The sequence below is a fragment of the Vulpes lagopus genome, chromosome 5, assembly GCF_018345385.1.
Source record: "Vulpes lagopus strain Blue_001 chromosome 5, ASM1834538v1, whole genome shotgun sequence".
NCBI lineage: Eukaryota > Metazoa > Chordata > Mammalia > Carnivora > Canidae > Vulpes > Vulpes lagopus.
In genome coordinates, this window is record NC_054828.1 from 45,605,858 (window position 1) to 45,626,433 (window position 20,576).

Sequence of the window (20,576 nt, forward strand, 5' to 3'; positions counted from 1 at the left end):
AAGATTTATTTATTTATTCATGATACACACAGAGAGAGAGAGAGAGAGAGAGAGAGAGAGAGAGAGAGAGAGTGTGGCAGAGACACAGGCAAAGGGAGAAGCAGGCTCCATGCAAGGAGCCCAAAGCGGGACTCAATCCCTGGACTCCAGGATCATGCCTTGGGCCAAAGGCAGGCGCCAAACCGCTGAGCCACCCAGGGATCCCCAATATTGACATTTTTTAATGCCAATTGTTTCCGTGCACTACTCCTTTGAAGTTTTGTTACCTTTACCAAATATAGGTTTAACAATTACAAATTATCATCTAAGATGTTCTTTAATGCTATACTTGTTAAACATACCAAAACACAATTTTTTAAATAAAAAAAAAATACAAGGGACTAGTATGTTGTTCATTTATTTAACACACACAAAAATTTATTTTAAAGGGTTAAAACGACAAAACCCCTGAAGATGTAATTTTGTAAGCACTATAAAGTTCATGTAAAATATTTCTATATCAAGATCAGATGTTACAACATTAACGTAATCCTGGAAATACGACTTTTAACTAGTCCTCCACTACAATATGGAAGAAGGGTTAAGGAGAAAGCTTGGTTTCTAATGTTATTTACTTAAAGAATATCTTAATAAAACCTATTCTTTACTTATTTGGGGGGGGGGGGGCAAATAAAGGGAGAGAATTTTAAGCAAGCACCACACTCAGAATCAGGCTCCAGACTCAGAACAGGAATCTGAGATTCTTTCTCCTCCTCAGGCACGCTCCTTTTCTCTTGTAAGTAGATAAAATCTTTAATGAGTCAAATGCTGAAACAACTGAGCCACCCAAGCACCCTGGTCCCCTAAGTTTTAAAGTTATACTGTAAACCCACATTAACATACCCGAGGAGTTTGAGAAGTAGGATCCCAAAATAAATATTACTATATAAAATAAAGATTGGTCTCACATTTGTTTAATTAGCTACCAAATGATCTATGATGATCTTCTTTCAGAGCAATCTGATTTCTGAAAATACAGCTAAGACTTTCTGGAACTATGTCCCCTAAGCCTGATCCAATAAATCTGGAACTCTGGATTCAAATTTTCATGGAGGAGGGATTTGCTAAGAAATTTACCAAGTGTGTGTGTGTATATATATATATATTACAAATGCAATAAAATGCTGATTTGATTGTAAAACTACCTTAATCCTGAGTTAAAGTAGTAAATTTATTCCCTTTCATTTGTACTTCAAATAGGAATTATAGCAAAACTACTCATTTCCTTTCATATATTTCAAATAACTAAACATTTAAAACCATTAATTATGAAGATAATTTCTTTACTATGGAAAAACTTTATTAGTGTAATAATGTCACATGAGGGCTATCAATCAATGGAAAAATGTAATGTCAAGTATCAATATTCATAGTTTAAGACACTTGAAAAACTGCTAGGTGCCAAAAATTTAACTGGTTTTTACATACCATCCAATTTTAAACTAGGTCATTTACATTTTTAACAGTTCTACTAGGCAAAAACCGCAATACTAAATGTTACAAATGAGAAACCACCAATGAACGGCTAAGGAGAATGGCTAAATCTTTCAGAAGAAATAAGATACCAGTGTAGTCAAATTACTTCCCAAGATCTGACGAAAAAAACATTAATTCTGTAACCAGAAAAGCGGCAGGAACCACCAGCTAATAAACGCTAATAAATGAATAATTAAATGTACTGGTATCATTTGCACTGTGTCATGGTGGACTGAAGACATCACATGTTGTGGTATCTTGCCAAAAAAATCATGAGAAAGCAGACAAACCTAAATTGAAATACACTCAACAAAACTTACTGACCAGAACTCATCAAAAGTGTCCAAGACCTATCAAGTAAGGATTAAAAACTGTCATAGATTAGGAGACTAAAATGACCCAACTAACCAAACAGTAAAACAGAAAAGGGACATTAGACAGAAAACTTGTGAAATCTGAATTAATGTCCACAGTTAATAGTACTGACCAATGTTTGTCTTACGGCTTTGATAACTTTATTCTGCTTGTAGAAGTTGTTAATATTAGAATAAGCTAAAAGGTGTGCATTCTATATTTTTGGGGCAACACTTCTAACTGAAATTATTTCAAATGAAGAGACTTTGTGAACACAAAAATCAGGTCTAGTTTTAGTAAGACAGTAAAAAGGGAAACAATTAGGAAAATCAAATGTATTTATTTTTAAGATTTTATTTATTTATTCACGAGTGGCACAGAGACAGAGGCAGACATAGGAGGGAAAAGCAGGCTCCATGCAGGGAGCCTGATATGGGACTCGATCCCAGGACTCGAGGATCACGCCCTGGGCCAAAGGCAGGTGCCAAACTGCTGAGGCACCCAAAGATCTCCGAATCAAATTTTAAAAGAAAGCTTCTGTATACCTAAAATTAATATTATGACAACTATAATTTTTTTTAAAAAGCTAAATTATACCAATTATTTAGGGTAGCCCACAAAACAATCCCACATATCAAGAGTATCTAAAATATTTAACCAAAACAGAATTCTAGTATGGTTTGCCCTTCTGTTCTTTACACATAAATTACTATCACTAAGGCCTCTTTAAAAAATTGAGGAAATGGCAGTTCTAAGAAAGAAAAAAAAAACAGTAATAAGAAATCCCTCTGAAACCTTTTAACATGGGAAACATATAGCCATGAGAGATTTAGTAGTTTTCTTCTTTTTTTTTTTTTTTAATTTTTATTTATTTATGATAGCCACAGAGAGAGAGAGAGAGAGAGAGAGAGAGGGGCAGAGACACAGGCAGAGGGAGAAGCAGGCTCCATGCACCAGGAGCCTGACGTGGGATTCGATCCTGGGTCTCCAGGATCGCGCCCTGGGCCAAAGGCAGGCGCCAAACCGCTGCGCCACCCAGGGATCCCAGTAGTTTTCTTCTTATCTGTCATTAGGAATGAGGACAATGTCTAAAACTACTATTGCTGCCTCTAGTTGAAATATATATTTGGAGGCCTTTCTCAGCCTCAGAGAACATGAAAATAGGATCAGAGATCTGTCAACTCTTCTGTTACCAATTAAATCAATTAAGTATCTTCTCCCTCTCTTTTCAGAGGCTCTGAGGTTCTCCTGTAGATGGAGCAAAGGGTAAAAGATGAAAACAGGGAAAAAGTGAAATAATAAGAAAAGGAAGCTTCCCATAGACCATACAATCTTAATTTAATGTCACTCTACAATGATTGTACTTCAGTCCCTTCAGAACACTGGAACAACACCTTTTCTAATCAAGTACTACGGCACATAAAAATGTCTAGACCTAGTACAAAGTTTAGGTCAGTAAGTACTTTAACTTCTTTCCCAAATCCTCTCCCATGGATTACCCAAAATTTAAAAGATTAGAGCAGCTCAATTAAGAACAGTTTTACATTTTAAGAAAAAAAGAGAAAATACACAAGAGTCATGCTTATCAGGGAAGAAAAGCCAAATGTGTAGAAGCAGCAGGAAAAGCTCAGCTTTTGAGACTTAACAGTGACATTCAAATAAATTTCTTAAAACAATGTACTACCTAAATAAGTCATTAAAACATTACAATCTGTAAAAATTAAAATGAATTTATTGGTTTCCTACTATTCTAAAAGTGTAAGTGAAGAAGCTGAAATATTTTTTCTTTTTCAGAGGGAGAGAGGATGGAGGGACAAAGGGTGAGCAAGAGAAAGAATCCTAAGCAGGCACCAGGCCCAGTGTAGTGCCCAGCATGGGGGTCCCGAGATCATAACCTGAGCCAAAATCAAGAATTTGGATATTTAACTGAGCCACCCAAGCGCCCCTAGGATATTTCTTCCAGTAGCTTTCTAAGCTCCTCTTTGGGAATCAAGAAAATTTGACACGTACATATACATAAAGATTTAAAATTTTTTTTATTTAATCAGAAACATTGCAAGTTCTTGTTGCTCAATCATCAAGCTTTTCAAAGGATTCATAAAATCATTAACATTTTTTAAAAATTTAGTTCTTATATATAATCTCTATACTGAACATGGGTGGGTGGGTGGGGGGAGTCCAAACTCAATACTAAAATCAAGACTCATATGTTCTACCAACTGAGCCAGTCAGGTGCCCCTCACTTAACTATGTTCAAAGAGAGAGTGAGTGTGTGTGAGCATGTGCGCGCACCACCAAGAGCACAGGGAGGAACAGAGGGAGGTTAAGAGAATCTCACGCAGGATCGGAGCCCAGTGCAGCTCAGTATCTCAACCCTGAGATGACTTGGAGCTGAAATCAAGAGTCCGACACTTAAGCAACTGAGCCACCTAGGCACCTCAATATCTTTTATATGTAGCCTCCTCATCCTGTTCTTCTCAATTTGAACAAAAAGTCACCTCAAAAGCTTTAATTAACCTTCAACTTATTGAAAAGTGATATAAGGGGATCCCTGGGTGGCTCAGCGGTTTGGCGCCTGCCTTTGGCCCAGGGCGCAATCCTGGAGTCCCGAGATCGAGTCCCGCGTCAGGCTCCTGGCACGGAGCCTGCTTCTCCCTCTGCTTGTGTCTCTGCCTCTCTCTCTCTCTCTCTCTCTGCCTATCTGTCTATCATGAATACATAAATAAAATCTTTAAAAAAGTGATATAAAAAATAAAGATGCTATTAGCTATTAAAAAAAAGCATAGAGTGTGCAGGTAGCTCAGTTGAGCATCTGACTCTTGATTTTGGCTCAGGCCACATCTGAGGGCCATGGGATGGCACCCTGCTTTGGACTCCCTGCTCAGCAGGGAGTCTGCTTGTCCTCCTTCTGCCCCTCTCCCAACTTGTGTGTACATGCTCTCTCTCAAATAAATAAACCCTTAAAGAAATTTTTTTAAACCAGCCATGTACAATTTCTTTAACATACACTAGTATAAAAAAAAGTCTAACAAGTCATGGGAAGGCAGATTTTAACATGTAATTTTTCCAAATCTCAGAGCTTATGCATTTATCTTTTATAATCTATTTTCTCAAGATCAAGAAAAATGTCTTTGACAGTCCAACTAAGAGAGCAATGTCAAATAATCAACATAAACTTAGTAATTGGATAGCGTCAACTTTAGCTAGCTGAAAAGGTTTGATTAAAATAAGCCCCATCCATATAAATAAATAACAAACTCCGTCCTGCCTTAGAAATTACCCATCATGTTGCCAAGTCTTTTTTTAAGATTTTATTTATTTATTCATGAGAGACAGAGACAAAGAGAGAGAGAGAGAGAGAGACAGAGACAGAGACAGAGACGGCAGAGGGAGAAGCAGGCTCCATGAAGGGAGCCCGATGTGGGTGGGACTTGATCCTGAATCTCCAAGATCACACCCTGGGATAAAGGTGAGGCTAAACCGTTGAGCCACCCAGGCTGTCCCATCATCTTGCAAATTATTTTCTCAGCAATAATCTTATCCCCTAGGAACACCTTCTAAAAAGTGATACTTGATGAAAGAGTAAAAGAAATGCATTACCAAACCTAATTTTCATAAAGGGTTCACAAAAATACCTTATAAATGGTTTAGTTTTTTGCGTTTTTTAAACTAGGCTCCACACCCAGCATGGAGCCCAATGAGGGGCTTAAACTGACCACTCTGAGATCAAGAGTTAGATTCTTAACTGAATGAGCCACCAAATGTTCCTCACTAAAACCCTTTAAAATGCTACACTTCCTGATGGAGCGATATTCCCATGGAAGCAAAACCCCTACATTTAAAAAAAAGATTTTATTTATTTGGGGCACAGGGAGGAATATTGGGAGAGGAACATGTACACTGCATGTTGAGCACACAGCCCAAAGCCCCACGCGGGCTAGATCCTGCAACTCTGAAATCATGACCAGAGGTGAATGGAGTCTGACACATAACTGACTGAGCCACACCCAGGTATCCCAGAAGCCCTATTTTTCAATATTTTAATCATAAGGTTGTACCCTTACCATCCTATCTGGTCAGTGAGATTGCCATGAAGTAGTAACTGGAAACAAATACCAGATTCTACCTACTAAAAAAATTGCATCCTGAGACAGATTATAAAATACATTAAATAAAAAAAGTTGCACATTCTATTCTGATTCCTCTTTCAGAGTGGCTGATTTTCATGCACTAGAGAAAATGCAACGTCAAGTAAAACTACAGACAAAACTGAGTTCATTCCAGTTCCAACCTTTGTGCAATACTTAAGTATCCAAATCTACTTTAAGTTTTTAAAATTTATTCATAGTTAGGGATCTCTGCATCCAATGTGGGGCTCAAACCCACAACCCTGAGATCATGCTCTTCCAAATGACCCACCCAGGTACCCTTATTATTTTTCTGAAGTAAAATCTACTTACAACGCAGGCCTCAAAAACAAATCTCAGATTAAGAGTTATTTGTTCTACTGACTGAGTCATGGGCCCATCCAATTCAACTTTAAATATTTAACACTCTTAAGCTCTAACAATGCAAATTTGGTACATTCTTCCATCAAAGCCATTCTGAATGACAGTAAGGTTCTTTTCTCCTGCCAAATGTTTATTGCAAAAAATCTATCCATTTAAAACACCAACACTGGGATCCCTGGGTGGCGCAGCAGTTTGGCGCAGCAGTTTGGCGCCTGCCTTTGGCCCAGGGCGCAATCCTGGAGACCCGGGATCAAATCCCACATCAGGCTCCCAGTGCATGGAGCCTGCTTCTCCCTCTGCCTATGTCTCTGCCTCTCTCTCTCTCTCTTTCTCTCTCTGTGACTATCATAAACAAAAAACAAAACAAAAAAAAAAACACCAACACTAAGACACCTGGGTGGCTCGGCGGCTGAGCCTTTCTTTGGCTCAGGTCATGATCCTGGAGTTTCGGGATCGAGTCCCACATCAGGGTCCCCATGGGGAGCCTGTTTCTTCCTCTGCCTCTGTGTCTCTCATGAATAAATAAAATCTTTAAAAAATAAAAATAAAATAAAACATCAATACTGATCAACAGAAAGGTAGGCACTATAATATACCTATTTACTTTACACTTTCTTGTCCAGATGAATCCAGAGTATGGTTCCTACTCCTTACTTAATGAAATATTTCAGAACAGCAAAATGAGAGACAAAAAGCTAAAATCAACTAAGGAGCAGGAATTCTTAACATAGAGCTTACACAAATAAGCTAGAACCAAATTGTAATTTATCACCTACATGGTTACTGATTTTAAGAGGAATAAGCCATCATCACTCTTATGGCCTCAAATACCAAACAAGTGTAAAAGATACACAGGAATTAAAATTTTCTTAAGTTTATAGCATCATTGTAATAGGCAAAAGGTGGAAACTCAAATGTCCACCTACAGATAAATCGGTAAGCAAACCATGGTAGACAATGGAATACTCAGCCATTTACAAAATGAAATTCAGATGCTACTGAAGGCTACAACATGGATGAACCTTGGAAACATATGCTAAGTGATATTAACTGGACACAAAAACAATACTGTTAAGACTGCACATCCATGAGTTACTTAGAACAGGCAAATTCACAGAGATAGAACGTGTTTAATAGTGGTTAACAGAGACTGGGGAGACAGTATAATGGGAGAGTTAATGTTTTATGGGTACTATTTCAATTTGGGATAATGAAAAAATTTTGGAGATAGTGATAATGGTTGTACAATACTGTGAATGTATTTGACAATGAACTATACACTTAAAATGGCAAATACTGTCATGTATATTTCATGACTAAAGAACTTTTATTAAAGATTCAATAATTACAGTTGACCCTTGAATAACAGGTTTTAATAGCACAGATCCACTTATTTGGTACATTCTTCCATCAAAGCCATTCTGAATGACAGTAAGGTTCTTTTCTCCTGCCAAATGTTTATTGCAAAATCTATCCATTTAAAACACCAACACTGATCAACAGAAAGATAGACACTAAAATATACCTATCTAAGATATATCTTACTACACTACTGCTTCTCTCTCTCTGCCTGTGTCTCTGCCCCCCACCCCCGCCGTCTCTCATGAATGGATAAAGTCTTAAAAAAAAAAAAAAGAATATAAAACACATATAACATACATAATGTGTTCATCACCTGTTTTTTTTTTTTTAAGATTCTATTTATTTATTCATAAGAAATAGAGAGGCAGAGACACAGGCAGAGGGAGAAGCAGGCTCCATGCAGGGAGCCCCATGTGGGACTCAATCCCGGGTCTCCAAGATCACACCCTGGGCTAAAGGCAGGTGCCAAACCACTGTACCACCTGGCGTCCCTTCATCAACTGTTATAGGTGAGGCTTCCAGTCAACAGTAGACTATCAGTGATTAAATACTGGGGAAGTCAAAAGTTTTACATGGATTTGTGATTGCCAGGGGGTTAGTTCCCCTAACCCCTTATACACTGTTTACAGGTCAACTGTGCTGCTAGTGAGAATGTAAAATGATACAATCATTTTGGAAAGTAGTTTGGCAGTTAAACACACATGTCCTGCATGATCCAGCCATTCTACTCCAGCTAATCCAATGAATGACAGAATGATTGGGGAGGAGGAAGGGTAAAAGAAAAGGCAAAGGCAATCACAAAGGTGAATAACTTGATTACAGTCGTGGTATCATGGGTACATGTTTAAGTGAAAACTCATCAAATTGTACAGTTATACACCTTCCAGCTTCTGGCAACCCTTTCTTTCCTTTTGTTCCCCCAGCCCTAAGGTTAGTATCTGCCTCCTGCATTTACTAACATCAATGGCCTTCTCTTGGCCTTATCAAACCCGTCAATTCCTTGCATTAAATCCCTTTGAAAAAAACAAAAATACCATGCCAAATCCTTCATGGTGAATATCAGGGACACAAAAACATAGATATTAAGGACCCCAGTTAGGAAGCTACAGCAGAAATTTCAAGGTGATTTGAGAGGAGTACATGGTTATTTGGGGAAATGAAGATATTTCTGTGGAAAGTGACAGGCAACATGAATTCTGTGTTTATTCATACTTAGCACTCAGAAGTGCACAAGGCTTTATATACACTATCTCTTCTATCACATCCCAGTAAGGTTGCAAGGCAGTCAAGATTCAGAGAATTAAAAGTATCTTATACAACATCACACTAATAAAACACTGAGTAAAACCTTACGGGTAATCAATTTTTGGTTTACCAATGTTCCAAATGAAAACAGAGAACATGCATAACTCAAACTTTAACTGCCCAACTACCTTTAAGCACCCAAACTTTCATAATGTTCAATTATGACTTATTACTTTGGACTGTTCATAAATTCACCATTCCTCTTCTCAATATCAGCAAGTTCTCATCTGTCTCATGAAATGAAATGAACCATTAGCGATACATCTTAACAGATTAAATCATGATCCTTTGGTTTAAAAAACAAAACAAAAGGCTACATTTATACAAATAAATTTTTTTTCCAGGGACGATCAAAGGGGCTGCCTCCTTCTTTATCATTTGAATTTTCTACCTGAAGTTCAAAAATTATTTTTAAAAAGGGAGAGGGACTAGCTAGATAAGGCTGATGTGCAGCCAAGACAGAATCAACATCACTGACAGTCCTAGTGTACACCTATAATCACTTCGGTGACTAACAACCAGTCCCTATTTGGAAATTATTCTATTCCAAGTATTAAAATTTCCCCTTCAACATAGATCAATGGAACAGAACAGAGAGCCCAGAAATAAATCCATGCTTATTTGGTCAAAAAATTTTTAAAAGATTTTATTTATTTATTCATAAACACAGAGAGAGGGGCAGAGACACAGACAGAGGGAGAAGCAGGCTCCATGCAGGGAGCCCGACGTGGGACTCGATCCCGGGTCTCCAGGATCACACCCCAGGCTGCAGGCGGCACCAAACCACTGTGCCACGGGGGCTGCCCTTATTTGGTCAATTTATCTATGACAAAAGTAGCAAGAATATACAATGGGGAAACACACAATCTCCTCAATGAATGGTGCTGGGAAATCTGGGCAGCTATATCCAGAAGAATGAAATTGGACCACTTTATTACAATACACAAATATAAATTCAAGATAGATTGAAAACCTAACCATAAGACTTGAACCTGTTTAAACTCCTAGAAAACACAGGCAACTATTCTCTTGAACTTTGACATTAACAACGTTTTTTAGATATGTCTCCTCAGGCAAATGAAACAAAAGCAAAAACTATTGGGACTACATCAAAATAAAAGGCTTTTGCACACACCAAGGAAAACATCAACAAAACAAGATAACCTATTGAATGGCAAAAGATATTTGCAATGATATATCCAATAACGGATATCAAAAAAACCCATAAAAAATTTATACAACTCAACATCAAAAAATAAAACCCAAAGAATCTGATTAAAAATGGGCAGAGGACTTGAATAGACATTTTCCAAAGAAGACAAATAGCAAACAGACACATTTAAAGATACTCAACATCACTAATCATCAGGGAAATGCAAACCAAAACCACAATGAGATCATCTTACATCTGTCAGAATGGACAAGAACTAAGCAGTGTTGGCAAGGATACGGAGAAAAAGGAATCCTCCTGCACCCCTGATGGGAAGGTAAACTGGTGCAGCCACTGTAGAAAAGTGTGGAGATTCCTCAAAAAATTATAAATCCCATATGATCCCATTATTCCACCATTGGGTATTTACTCAAAATGAAAACACGATTCACAAAGATCTATGTACCCCTATTGTTTACTGTAGCATTATTTACAATAGCCAAGATACGGAAGCAACCTAAAGTGTCCACCGACAGGTGAATGGAAAAAAAAATGTGGGGACACATACACACAATAGTACAAAAAGAATGAGTTCTTGAAGATAAAATGCTAAGTGAATAAAGTGAGACAGTAAAAAGACAACATACCATTTTACTTATATGTGGCATCTAAAAACTAAAAAAAAAAAAAAAAAAAAAAAAAAAAGGCAGAAATAGACCCAGAAATACAGAGAAAACTAGATATTTTATGTAAACATAATTTACATATATGCACAAGCAAAAGTATTAGGGAACTTATTAGGCCCTTGAAGTAGAGGAATGAAGTAAATTGGGGAACACTAACAGCAATGATTCATGGAGTAATTATATACCAAGCATAAGAATGCATTCAGCAGGGGCACCTGGGTGGCTCAGTTAGTTGGGCATCTGCCTTTGGGTCAGGTCATGATTCCAGGGTGCTGGGATCCAGCCCGGCACCGGACTCTTTCCTTGGCAGGAGCCTGCCTCTTCCTCTCCCTCTGCCCTCCCCCCACCCCACTCTGCTTGTGCTTGCTCTCTCAAATAAATAACTGAATAAAATCTTAAAAGAGGGGGGATATGTAATCAACATTCTTGGATCCCTGACATCATTAAGCTTATTTATTTGGGGGTAGGGGAATGACAGACACGTGTGTAAAACGCTATGGTGAGGAGGAGGGAAAACATCAAATGTAAATACTTTCCTAGCCTAAAGCAAAATAATAAAAACCAGAGAAATTTAGTCAATTTTATGTTACATAAATCTAAATTTGTTAGACGTTAGATTATGAGACTCTATCTCCCTTTTTAAAAATTAAAATCTAACTTTATCTTTTAAAAGATTTTATTTATTAATTCATGAGAGACACGAATAAAGAGAGGCAGAGACACAGGCAGAGGGAGAAGCAGGCTCCCCACGGAGAGCCTGACATGGGACTCCATCCCGGGGCTCCAGGATCAAGCCCTGGGCTGAAGGCGGCGCTAAATGGCGCTAAACCGCTGAGCTATCCAAGCGTCCCTAATTTAATGTTTCTGAAACACTTTTACTTGGCTAATTTTTATCTGTTGTGTATTCTGCCTTTTGAAATTTCATTCGTGATCCACCGGAACAGGATACACTAAGAGAAATAAACATCTATCTCAGTCTAGAATTGTCAGGGATTTTCCTGGCAGAATGCCTTAGACTAAAGGGAAAACTGCTAATGCCATTATAAGAAAGAAAAAAAAGAAAAAGAAAAAGAAAAAGAAAAAAGAAAAAGGAAAGGAGAAAATCTAACATATACTTATGGACAAGAACCTGAAGGTAGATTAAAAGAACGCTAGATTGGAAAAGATTTAAGTTATTTATCTTAAATAACTTAAGATATTGGTCAAACCTATTCTACCTTTAAAATACATCTAGCACTCCCATTTGCATAAAGGAGTTCATTTCAAGGGCCCAACGTGATCATTATTCCCTTCTTTTAACAAGAGTAGCACTCACTATATATACCTAATTTAACCTTTTTTCTCCATACGTGTATTATTTCCCACTTTGATATAGGGATATATTTACCCTCTTAATTCCTACTACCGCTTTCTACAAAGCAGATACACAATGTATGTTACCAAGCAAATAAATATATATGCTAAGGAAGTTGGACAAGGAATAGTTAAACGGAGACAACAGTTCTGAGTTACAGACCAAAAAACTATATACACTATTTTTGTGGGTTGTACAAATTTACTCCCAATACCTTAAAGAGGAAGGAAAAGTAACATGCAGAAATGTGAGTGTATTTTGTGAGATACAAAATCTTAAGATTTAGAGAAGCCCCTCAGAATTGACAATGTTGAAAATGATTACAAATTAATACAGCACTGTATTTTTTATCTTAAAAATACAAATTACTAATACATCGTGCAAGGCTATGGTTGTCTAAATCTAGAGTTCACAAACATTCTCTGGGAGACATTTTACACGTTCTTCCTTTTCAAAAAGATTTTATTTGACAGAGAGCGAGAGAATATACGCACAGTGAGGGGGGAGGAGCATAGGGAGAGGGACAAGAAGACCCTGAGGATCATGACCTCAGCCGGCCGGTATCAAGAACTGGACGCTTAACCAACTGAGCCACCCTGGTGCCCCTTACATGCTCCTCTAATAAGCCTGTGACAGATCCTAGAAGTTATACCACACTTCTTCCTCCATATAATGATCTCACTGACAATGGTAACCATTATATGAGCAGTAAAGTAACTCAGGTACTTTTAGAAAGTTTATACCACACTTAATCTTATTACTAGTCTTGAGGACAAACACTTGTGAAAAGGTGACTCTGATAAATCTTTTTATAGATACAGGTGTTTGAGCAACACAGACTTTAACTGGACAGATCCACTCATCTTGCATTAAAATATATATACAGTATTGTAAATGTATATTCTCTTCAATTTTCTCAATAACATCCTTTTCTCCAGAAATGTTATGTTACATAAGGATATAGTATGTAATACATAGCATATACAAAACAAGTGCTCATCAACGGTCAATAGTGAGGCTTCCAGTCAACAGCAGGTTCTTAGTTCTATTTTGGGGAGTCGGAAGTTATATATGGATTTCCAACTGCACGGGAGTGGTGGTGGTAGTGGTACCCCGACCCCTATGCTGTTCAGGGGCCAACTGTACTGTTTGCAGAGAAAGAAGTGTCTCACTAACACAGAACAGGAACACAGGCGTGAAACAGAACTCTTTTTTAAGTCAGGCAGAATAACCACCACCACTCTCCAGTTTTTTCAAACATGATACATTTTTCAAAAGTCTTATGTACCCTGGAGTATGTGTACATTTGATACTTATGCATAAATATGAAAGCTACTATGTCTTTAGGATAAAAACCAATACATACAACTCCCATTTGTGTAGAAAGCTAAAAATGTCAAATCCTCAGGGAGACCGTTAGTAACAAATAGAACCCATAACTTTGATAAGCCAGTATGATTTTAAACCTTTTTAAAGCCGGAAAAAATGTTGCAGGGCCATCTAGTACAACCGTTATGTGAGAAGAGGCAGGGGTCTAGGTGTTTAGAAACAAGAGACTTAACCAACAGCAGCTGAGGAACAAGAGCCGCACCTAAGATCCCTAAAGAGCAATGGCAAAATAAGGAGGATCTATTTGGGCCACACAGCCAAACTGTACTCATTACCTTAAGAGGTCACACAACATCATCTAGAACGTTTCAACCCAAAATCAAACATTTAAATAGGAACCTTTTTTGGAGGCACTACTTCCCCCTGTACTGTCATTCTTATTCTATGGTTTATGGTACAGGAAGGATATTGCCATTAAAAACTGTCTTATTCACCTCTAAACATGCTAAAAAGATACCAACTTTCTAGATAAAGACTAGCTGAGTAAATCCAGGTCACTTTCCCACCATAAAGATGACATGAGAAAGCAAGTGAAAGACATAATGAAGACCAACAGTCAAATAAAGGAGACCTATTTTAATACAAACTTAAAAGGAAAACAAAAACGGCTACCCATAGTAACATGTAAGACCAGGCTTATGTTTATGTATTTTTCAGAGATTAAACAAACAAGTGATATAAAGTAGGTAATATAGAATGTGAAAACAGTAAGTAACTGCATCAATATACTCCAAGACACTATGCTTGTTCTAAGTTTCTTAAACTAGTTGAGATAGTTAAAGAGTAAAAGTTCATTATGACAACAGGCACCAGCACATCTTCATTTTCTTCCCCTGATCTAAAAGTTGGTTTCTTCTAAAGTAGCCCCAGAATTTCCAAAGGTAAAGCTTTGTGATTTTTTTTGTTTTTAAGCAGGCTCCTTGCCCTATGCGCCCCAACTCAGGGCTGGAACTCACAACCCTGAGATCAAGACCTAAGTGGAGATCAAGAGTCGGACGCTTAACAGACTGATCCACCCAGGAGCCCCAAGTTTTGTGATTTTTAAAACCTTGTTTTTCCTTTGCTCTGTTAAATTTATGTACTATTTAATGTGCTACGATACTTATCACTCATCGATTACTGTTTGGCAAACTTAAAACCACAGATAAGAATATATAACAAAATTTCATCCACTTTAGTCATAGTCCTAATTGATATTGTTTCACCACAGCTTTTATTGTGAACAGTTTGACCACTTTGGTCTCCTCTCTCTCCCAAAGAACAACCTTTTGCCTCCCCTGCCCCAAATATAAATAGAACCTGCCCTGCCACATGACAAAGGCTCTAAAAGCAGTAATTTCCATCAGAGCATAATAAATTATTAAAGATTTAACACCCCCACCCAATATTCAACTATAATAAAAAATGTCAAAATAGTAAAATTCTGAATTTACAATTATTTAAAACATTTTCCTACCTTCACACTGGTTCCTTGGAAGAATCTTCCACCTTGTTTTTATCACATTTTCCAAAATTTGTAGTCCATAATACTGAAAATGGGAGAATAGAAACATGTGAATATATTGCTATAATACTGGCAACTTTTAGGATTCACAAATGGACAGACATTCACACATTTACATCTAAAGTTTCAAAAACATTATGCTACCAAGTTTAATTACATATATTAAACAAGGATCTATTCACCCATATACTGAGTTTTCATGCATTTTCCTCATTTTATTGTTTACTACTCTATTTAACGTCCTGCTGTTTATACATGCTCACACCAGGAGGAAGAACCAAATAAAAAGCCCTTTAAGCAGCCAAATGGGCTTATCTGTAGAAGGAAAAGTAGCAGCCAAATATGAATTCACAGCATAAATGACTGCTCATAGGCTCACGTACTTTAACACGACCAGGCTCCTAAGAATTTAGCAGCTTGGATGCTCTCAAGCTTCCTACCATCCTCTAGGAGTTGTAAGCTCTTGGCCAAGTATTAAAGTATTGTCACAGATACTTTCTATAGAAAGTGTTTACAAACATCACTGGTGTGTTACTTAAGGAGCAGCAAGACAGCCCACGGGTTTAATTTTAAATTTTAATCCCACCCTTACATTTGCTATTTCTACTAATTTAAAGATAAACTTTTGTGCACAGTCAAAAATAATATACAAACGCATGTTGCAATCTGTATTTACCTTTCAGGTATTCCTTCCTAAATATAAAAGTCGTAACTAAAAATATGAGAAAGTTAATAAATACAGATACCACTTTCAAGCCATTTTGTCCCTCCTGCTGATTACTCACTCTAAATAGTCAACAACGTTCACAATAATTTATAATGCTATAGGAGTTACTACCCAAAATTATTACTATGACCAATTAGTGTGGATAGACAGGAGGAAGAAAAGGGACAAAATTGTTGTGGTATGTTTCAATTGATTGAATTAGGGAAGAATGAGCTATAATACCTGAAAGGTAAACTCATTCATATATATACACAGAACCTCAGATTGCAAGTTTTGGCTGAGAATAAGAGTTCATCTTTAAAATGGTTAGTCATCACACAATAAAATAGGAGCATTAGTATTTCAACCAAAGGGATCATGTGAATGCTCATTTTATCCAAAGCACAATATAGACTGTCCCGAACTACATTGTGCTCAAATAGTAAACATTTTTGCTGTTTTCTTTCAACATTTTATACTTAAAAAAATTTTTTGCCATTTCCACTAAAATCCTACATTTGCAGAACGTTCCTTATAAAGACTTCCAAAATAAAAACAAAGCCAAAGCAAAATTCTGAAATTACAAATTTCATACCATTAAAGGGTTTCATAATCAGCAGTAAATACTGAAACTTTCTAACCTGTTCGTTTACAACCCCTTTATAAGTCTAAGTCTCAGAAAAATAGAATAGGCAAAAAAAGGTCTCTTGATTAACTGAAATTTTAAATTAACTTCTGAGAACACACTACTCTAAAAACTTTCTTAAGTTTTATAGACATGAAATGACACTAGTTTTACTGAGTCAAAACAATACACTTCTTACTACATGGAATATATATCCTCATTAATTCTCCACCAATTAAAAGATCTTTAAAAAACTAAAAATCCACCATAAATATACCACTTCAAGAACCAAGAGCCTCAATGATAACTTCACCCTATTTAGCCAGTGTTTTTCAGCTTACACTACTACCCTGCTTCCTTTATGTTTGATACTTTGTTACCTAAATTACCTATTTACTAACCTTTAGTCCTTTCTCCAACTGTAAAAAGGTATCATAAGCTTGCTGAAGATACAATTCGTATTTTCCTTTCTGCCAAACCAGCTAAGGCAGTAAACCCAATAAAAGCTTTCCATTAAAAAAAAAAAAAAAAAAAACCTTTCCATAAGTCAAAGGAATACAAAGATCACCTTCATAATACCCTAAACCGCAACCTAACACAACCTCACCTAGGTATTAAGACTACATATGAAGAGAATTCACATTTTTTCAAAGAGTATTTTGTTTAAAAAAAAAAAATCTTAAGGTGCTAGCTAAATCTGAGGACCAATGATAAATGTCTACTCTGGAAATATCCACAAATAATCCAAACACCACTATAAAGAATGAATTACATTTCTGCTTTACATCTCAGGACTTGAGAAATCCACTGCTGAGTTATGAAGATGAGGGACAGATAACAGCAAAGACTAAATGAAAAAATAAATGCATGAAATGATCCCTATGGTAGAAATTTCTACTGAGCCCTTAGAAATACTTATTTTTATGCATTGAATTCCCCTTTCCCCTCCCACCGCCCATGAAACAAAAACAATTGATGAACAGAATTCAGTTAAAGGGAATCAAAAGGGTAGACCTTGTGGAGGCCTGCCGTCAAAGCCTAGCTGTGTCAGTTGCACAGGAAGACACCCCTTTTCTTCCTATTACAAGCAATCAACATAATGGAACATTATGATTAATATCAGGTAGTGTTAACATCTTTAAAGAAAAAAAAATGATTGCATAAAAGCCAAATGTCATAGTGCATAAATTTAGCACCAAATCATTTGTAATTTATGTAAATTGAAGAATTCTTTACCTGTTGCTTTCTTTCTGTTCCTCTAATCATCTCATTTTTCACAAGACAAATTTGAGTTTTTAAAAATACTGTTGATAAATCAACTTAAACATTAGTAATGTCTGTCAGTATAAAAAGCAAAATTTACCAGGCAAGCAAACAGGCAAACACTATTATGTTACTTAAGGTTAGCACTTTGAGGAAGTTCTGGACTGTATTTTTGCCCTAAAATTTACAAGATGCCAAAACTAATTAATAGTTTAAAACTGTTAATTAATACAGTCTGATTTCAGAAACAGATGTGAAAATGGCTATTTTCTGTTTTAACACAATGTATACCAAGTGGAAACCTTGTGTGTATTAAACAGAATGCCATGCATGGTATTTTATTACTTTAAGGCAGTTTAAAGAGAAGTGTGAATCATCAAGCCTAAAACAGTCAAAACACATTTTGATCAACCCTTCTGTTCAAACTAGGAAAAAAGGACCCAAATTATAACATTTTTCAATTGCAAATAAAAACTGAGTGCTGTCCCATTAAAAGCATTGGTACCATGGAGCAGGGTTTTATGCTGCCCACACCACTTGGTGTTGGAGGTGCCTAGCCTGTATTATATTGATTACTTGCCCAAAATAATTCCTCTGATGTTATGTTTCATCTCTGAATAACATTCAGAATTTATGCTACTTAGATCTGTATACATATTATAAAAACAAAAAAACAAAAACAAAAAAAACAACCAAAAAAGCCACCTTGCATACTAGTCCCAATTACAAAACTTCATTCATAATTCTTAGGACTATTTGCAAGAATTAATTCTATGTAAGAATAAATTTTGAAATAAGTTAACAATATTAAATAATTTCAGATAACAAATGCTAATACTAAAAATGAGATACCTTCCTCAAAGTTTTTGACTGGAAGAAAAGAAGAAATAATGGATTTTAAAACCACCACTTGCTTACTTTCGTGTTCATATTCTGTGAAAATTCCAAAATTGTGTCGACTCTTGTCCACGCATCAGGATGCTCCTTTAAATGTGTCAGTACTTCTTGAGCCATTCTTTGCTAAAATGTTATATAAAAATAATTTTAAGCTCACTTTTTCTTTTTAATCATTTATTAAAATGGTATTGAACAAGACACAAATCCTAAATAGGGCTGTGATTATATATTAACTTTCTGAAATACTCAAGAAATAATTATTCCATATAAAAATAAACGTATCCATTATCGGGACACGTATCCCTTTAAAAGTTTTTTTTTTTTGCCATCTACTATTTGGTATTCTCAAAATGTCACTTAAATTCAACTGATGTTAACAAAGACTTCTCTAATGTAAAGGAGTCTCAGCACTTACAATCAAGTGAAGGCAACATATAAAAATTCACATATACTTAGATAAATTATATAATGGTATCCCTTGCCTTAGAAGTTACCAAGATACCTCAAACAAACTTTACCTATAAAAACCTATTTCATGAGAAGACTGATAAAAACCAGGACTAAGTAAAGCCACAAACCTCAAATACCCATAGATATAAAAAAAAAAAAGGCTCTGAAACCCCTTAAAAAGTCCTTTTTTTCCTTTTTAAAGATTTTATCGGGCAGCCCCGGTGGCGCAGCGGTTTAGCACCGCCTGCAGCCTGGGGTGTGATCCTGGAGACCTGAGATCGAGTCCCACATCGGGCTTCCAGTATGGAGCCTGCTTCTCCCTCTGCCTGTATCTCTGTCCCTCATAAAATCTTTAAAAAAAAAATATTTTATCAATTTGACACAGAGAGACAGCGAAAGAGCACAAGCAGGGGAAGCGGCAGGCAGAGGGAGAGGGAAAGGGAGAGAAAGAAGCAGGCTCCCCGTGGAGCAGAACCTGAGGTGGGGCTCTGTGGGGCTCTATCCCAGGGCCTTGACTGGGACTGTGACCTGAGCTGAAGGCAGATACTTATCCAACTGAGCCACGCAGGTGCCCCAGAAGTCTCTTAAATGTATTGTAAATAATACACCCTCTTTTCTCATTCTCTGAGAGTCTTCTAAATTTCACACCAACTCCTAACTTATTTTGAAAACTTTGTTCTATCTTAAAGATCTTATTCATTTTAGAGGGACACCTGGGTAGCTCAGCGGTTGAGCGTCTGCCTTTGGCTCAGGGTGTGATCCGGGAGTCCCGAGATTGGGTCCCACATGGGGCTCCCTGCATGGAGCCTGCTTCTCTCTCTGCCTATGTTTCTGCCTCTCTCTCTCTGTGTCTCTCATGAATAAATAAAATCCTTAAAAAAATTTTAAAAGATCTTCGAGAGAAAGCATGCACTCGGAAGAGTGAGAGCGAGGAGATGGGCAGAGAGACATAACCTCAAGTAGACTCTGCACTGAGCAAGGAGCCTGGGGAGAGGAAGGGGTTTTGCTTACAGGACACTACAATGTGCTCTTTTCATTTGACACTTTCCCTTAGCTTTATTATAAGGTATAACAATTAAGTTTGGGAGATCTAGCCACATGGACACTATGTATCTCGTTTCTTCATTTTAACCATTATAGTTTTTTAATGTTATGAACACATTTTACCAAAGGCTGTTAATTCTATTGTTTTCAGTAAGAAACAGCTTAATCTTTTCATCTTTAAAGGCAGTTTTGTAGCTCGACTGGATCCTAATTACCTTTCTACCTATTTCTATCACACATAAGCAAAGTTTGATAATTTAAAAATTTGTCAGTTACCTTTGTTAGACTGATTCAACTTGACCAAGGGTTTAATTCTATGGGTTATAAAGTAAGCATCAAAAAGGGGGAAAGCATTCCAATTCAAACCATCTCTGGCAGATACCTCATAATGGTCTTTAACTTAACTTTTATTCCAACTTACAAAAAAAAAAAAAATTGGTTTTGATGTTAAGAATTATTTT

General features: G+C 36.7%; 1 protein-coding gene across 3 annotated transcripts in view; it reads right to left on the bottom strand.

Moving 5' to 3' along the window:
* The window catches only part of XPO1 (exportin 1), a 46,791-nt gene that overhangs the window by 18,832 nt on the left and 7,383 nt on the right, over positions 1 to 20,576 (bottom strand). For all 3 annotated transcript variants that reach the window (XM_041755195.1, XM_041755197.1, XM_041755196.1), the window contains exons 3-4: positions 18,643 to 18,744; positions 15,083 to 15,155 (exon numbers count right to left, since the gene is read on the bottom strand). In XM_041755195.1, the coding sequence (XP_041611129.1) occupies positions 15,083 to 15,155; positions 18,643 to 18,744 (175 nt within the window). The remainder of the gene's footprint in view (positions 1 to 15,082; positions 15,156 to 18,642; positions 18,745 to 20,576) is intronic.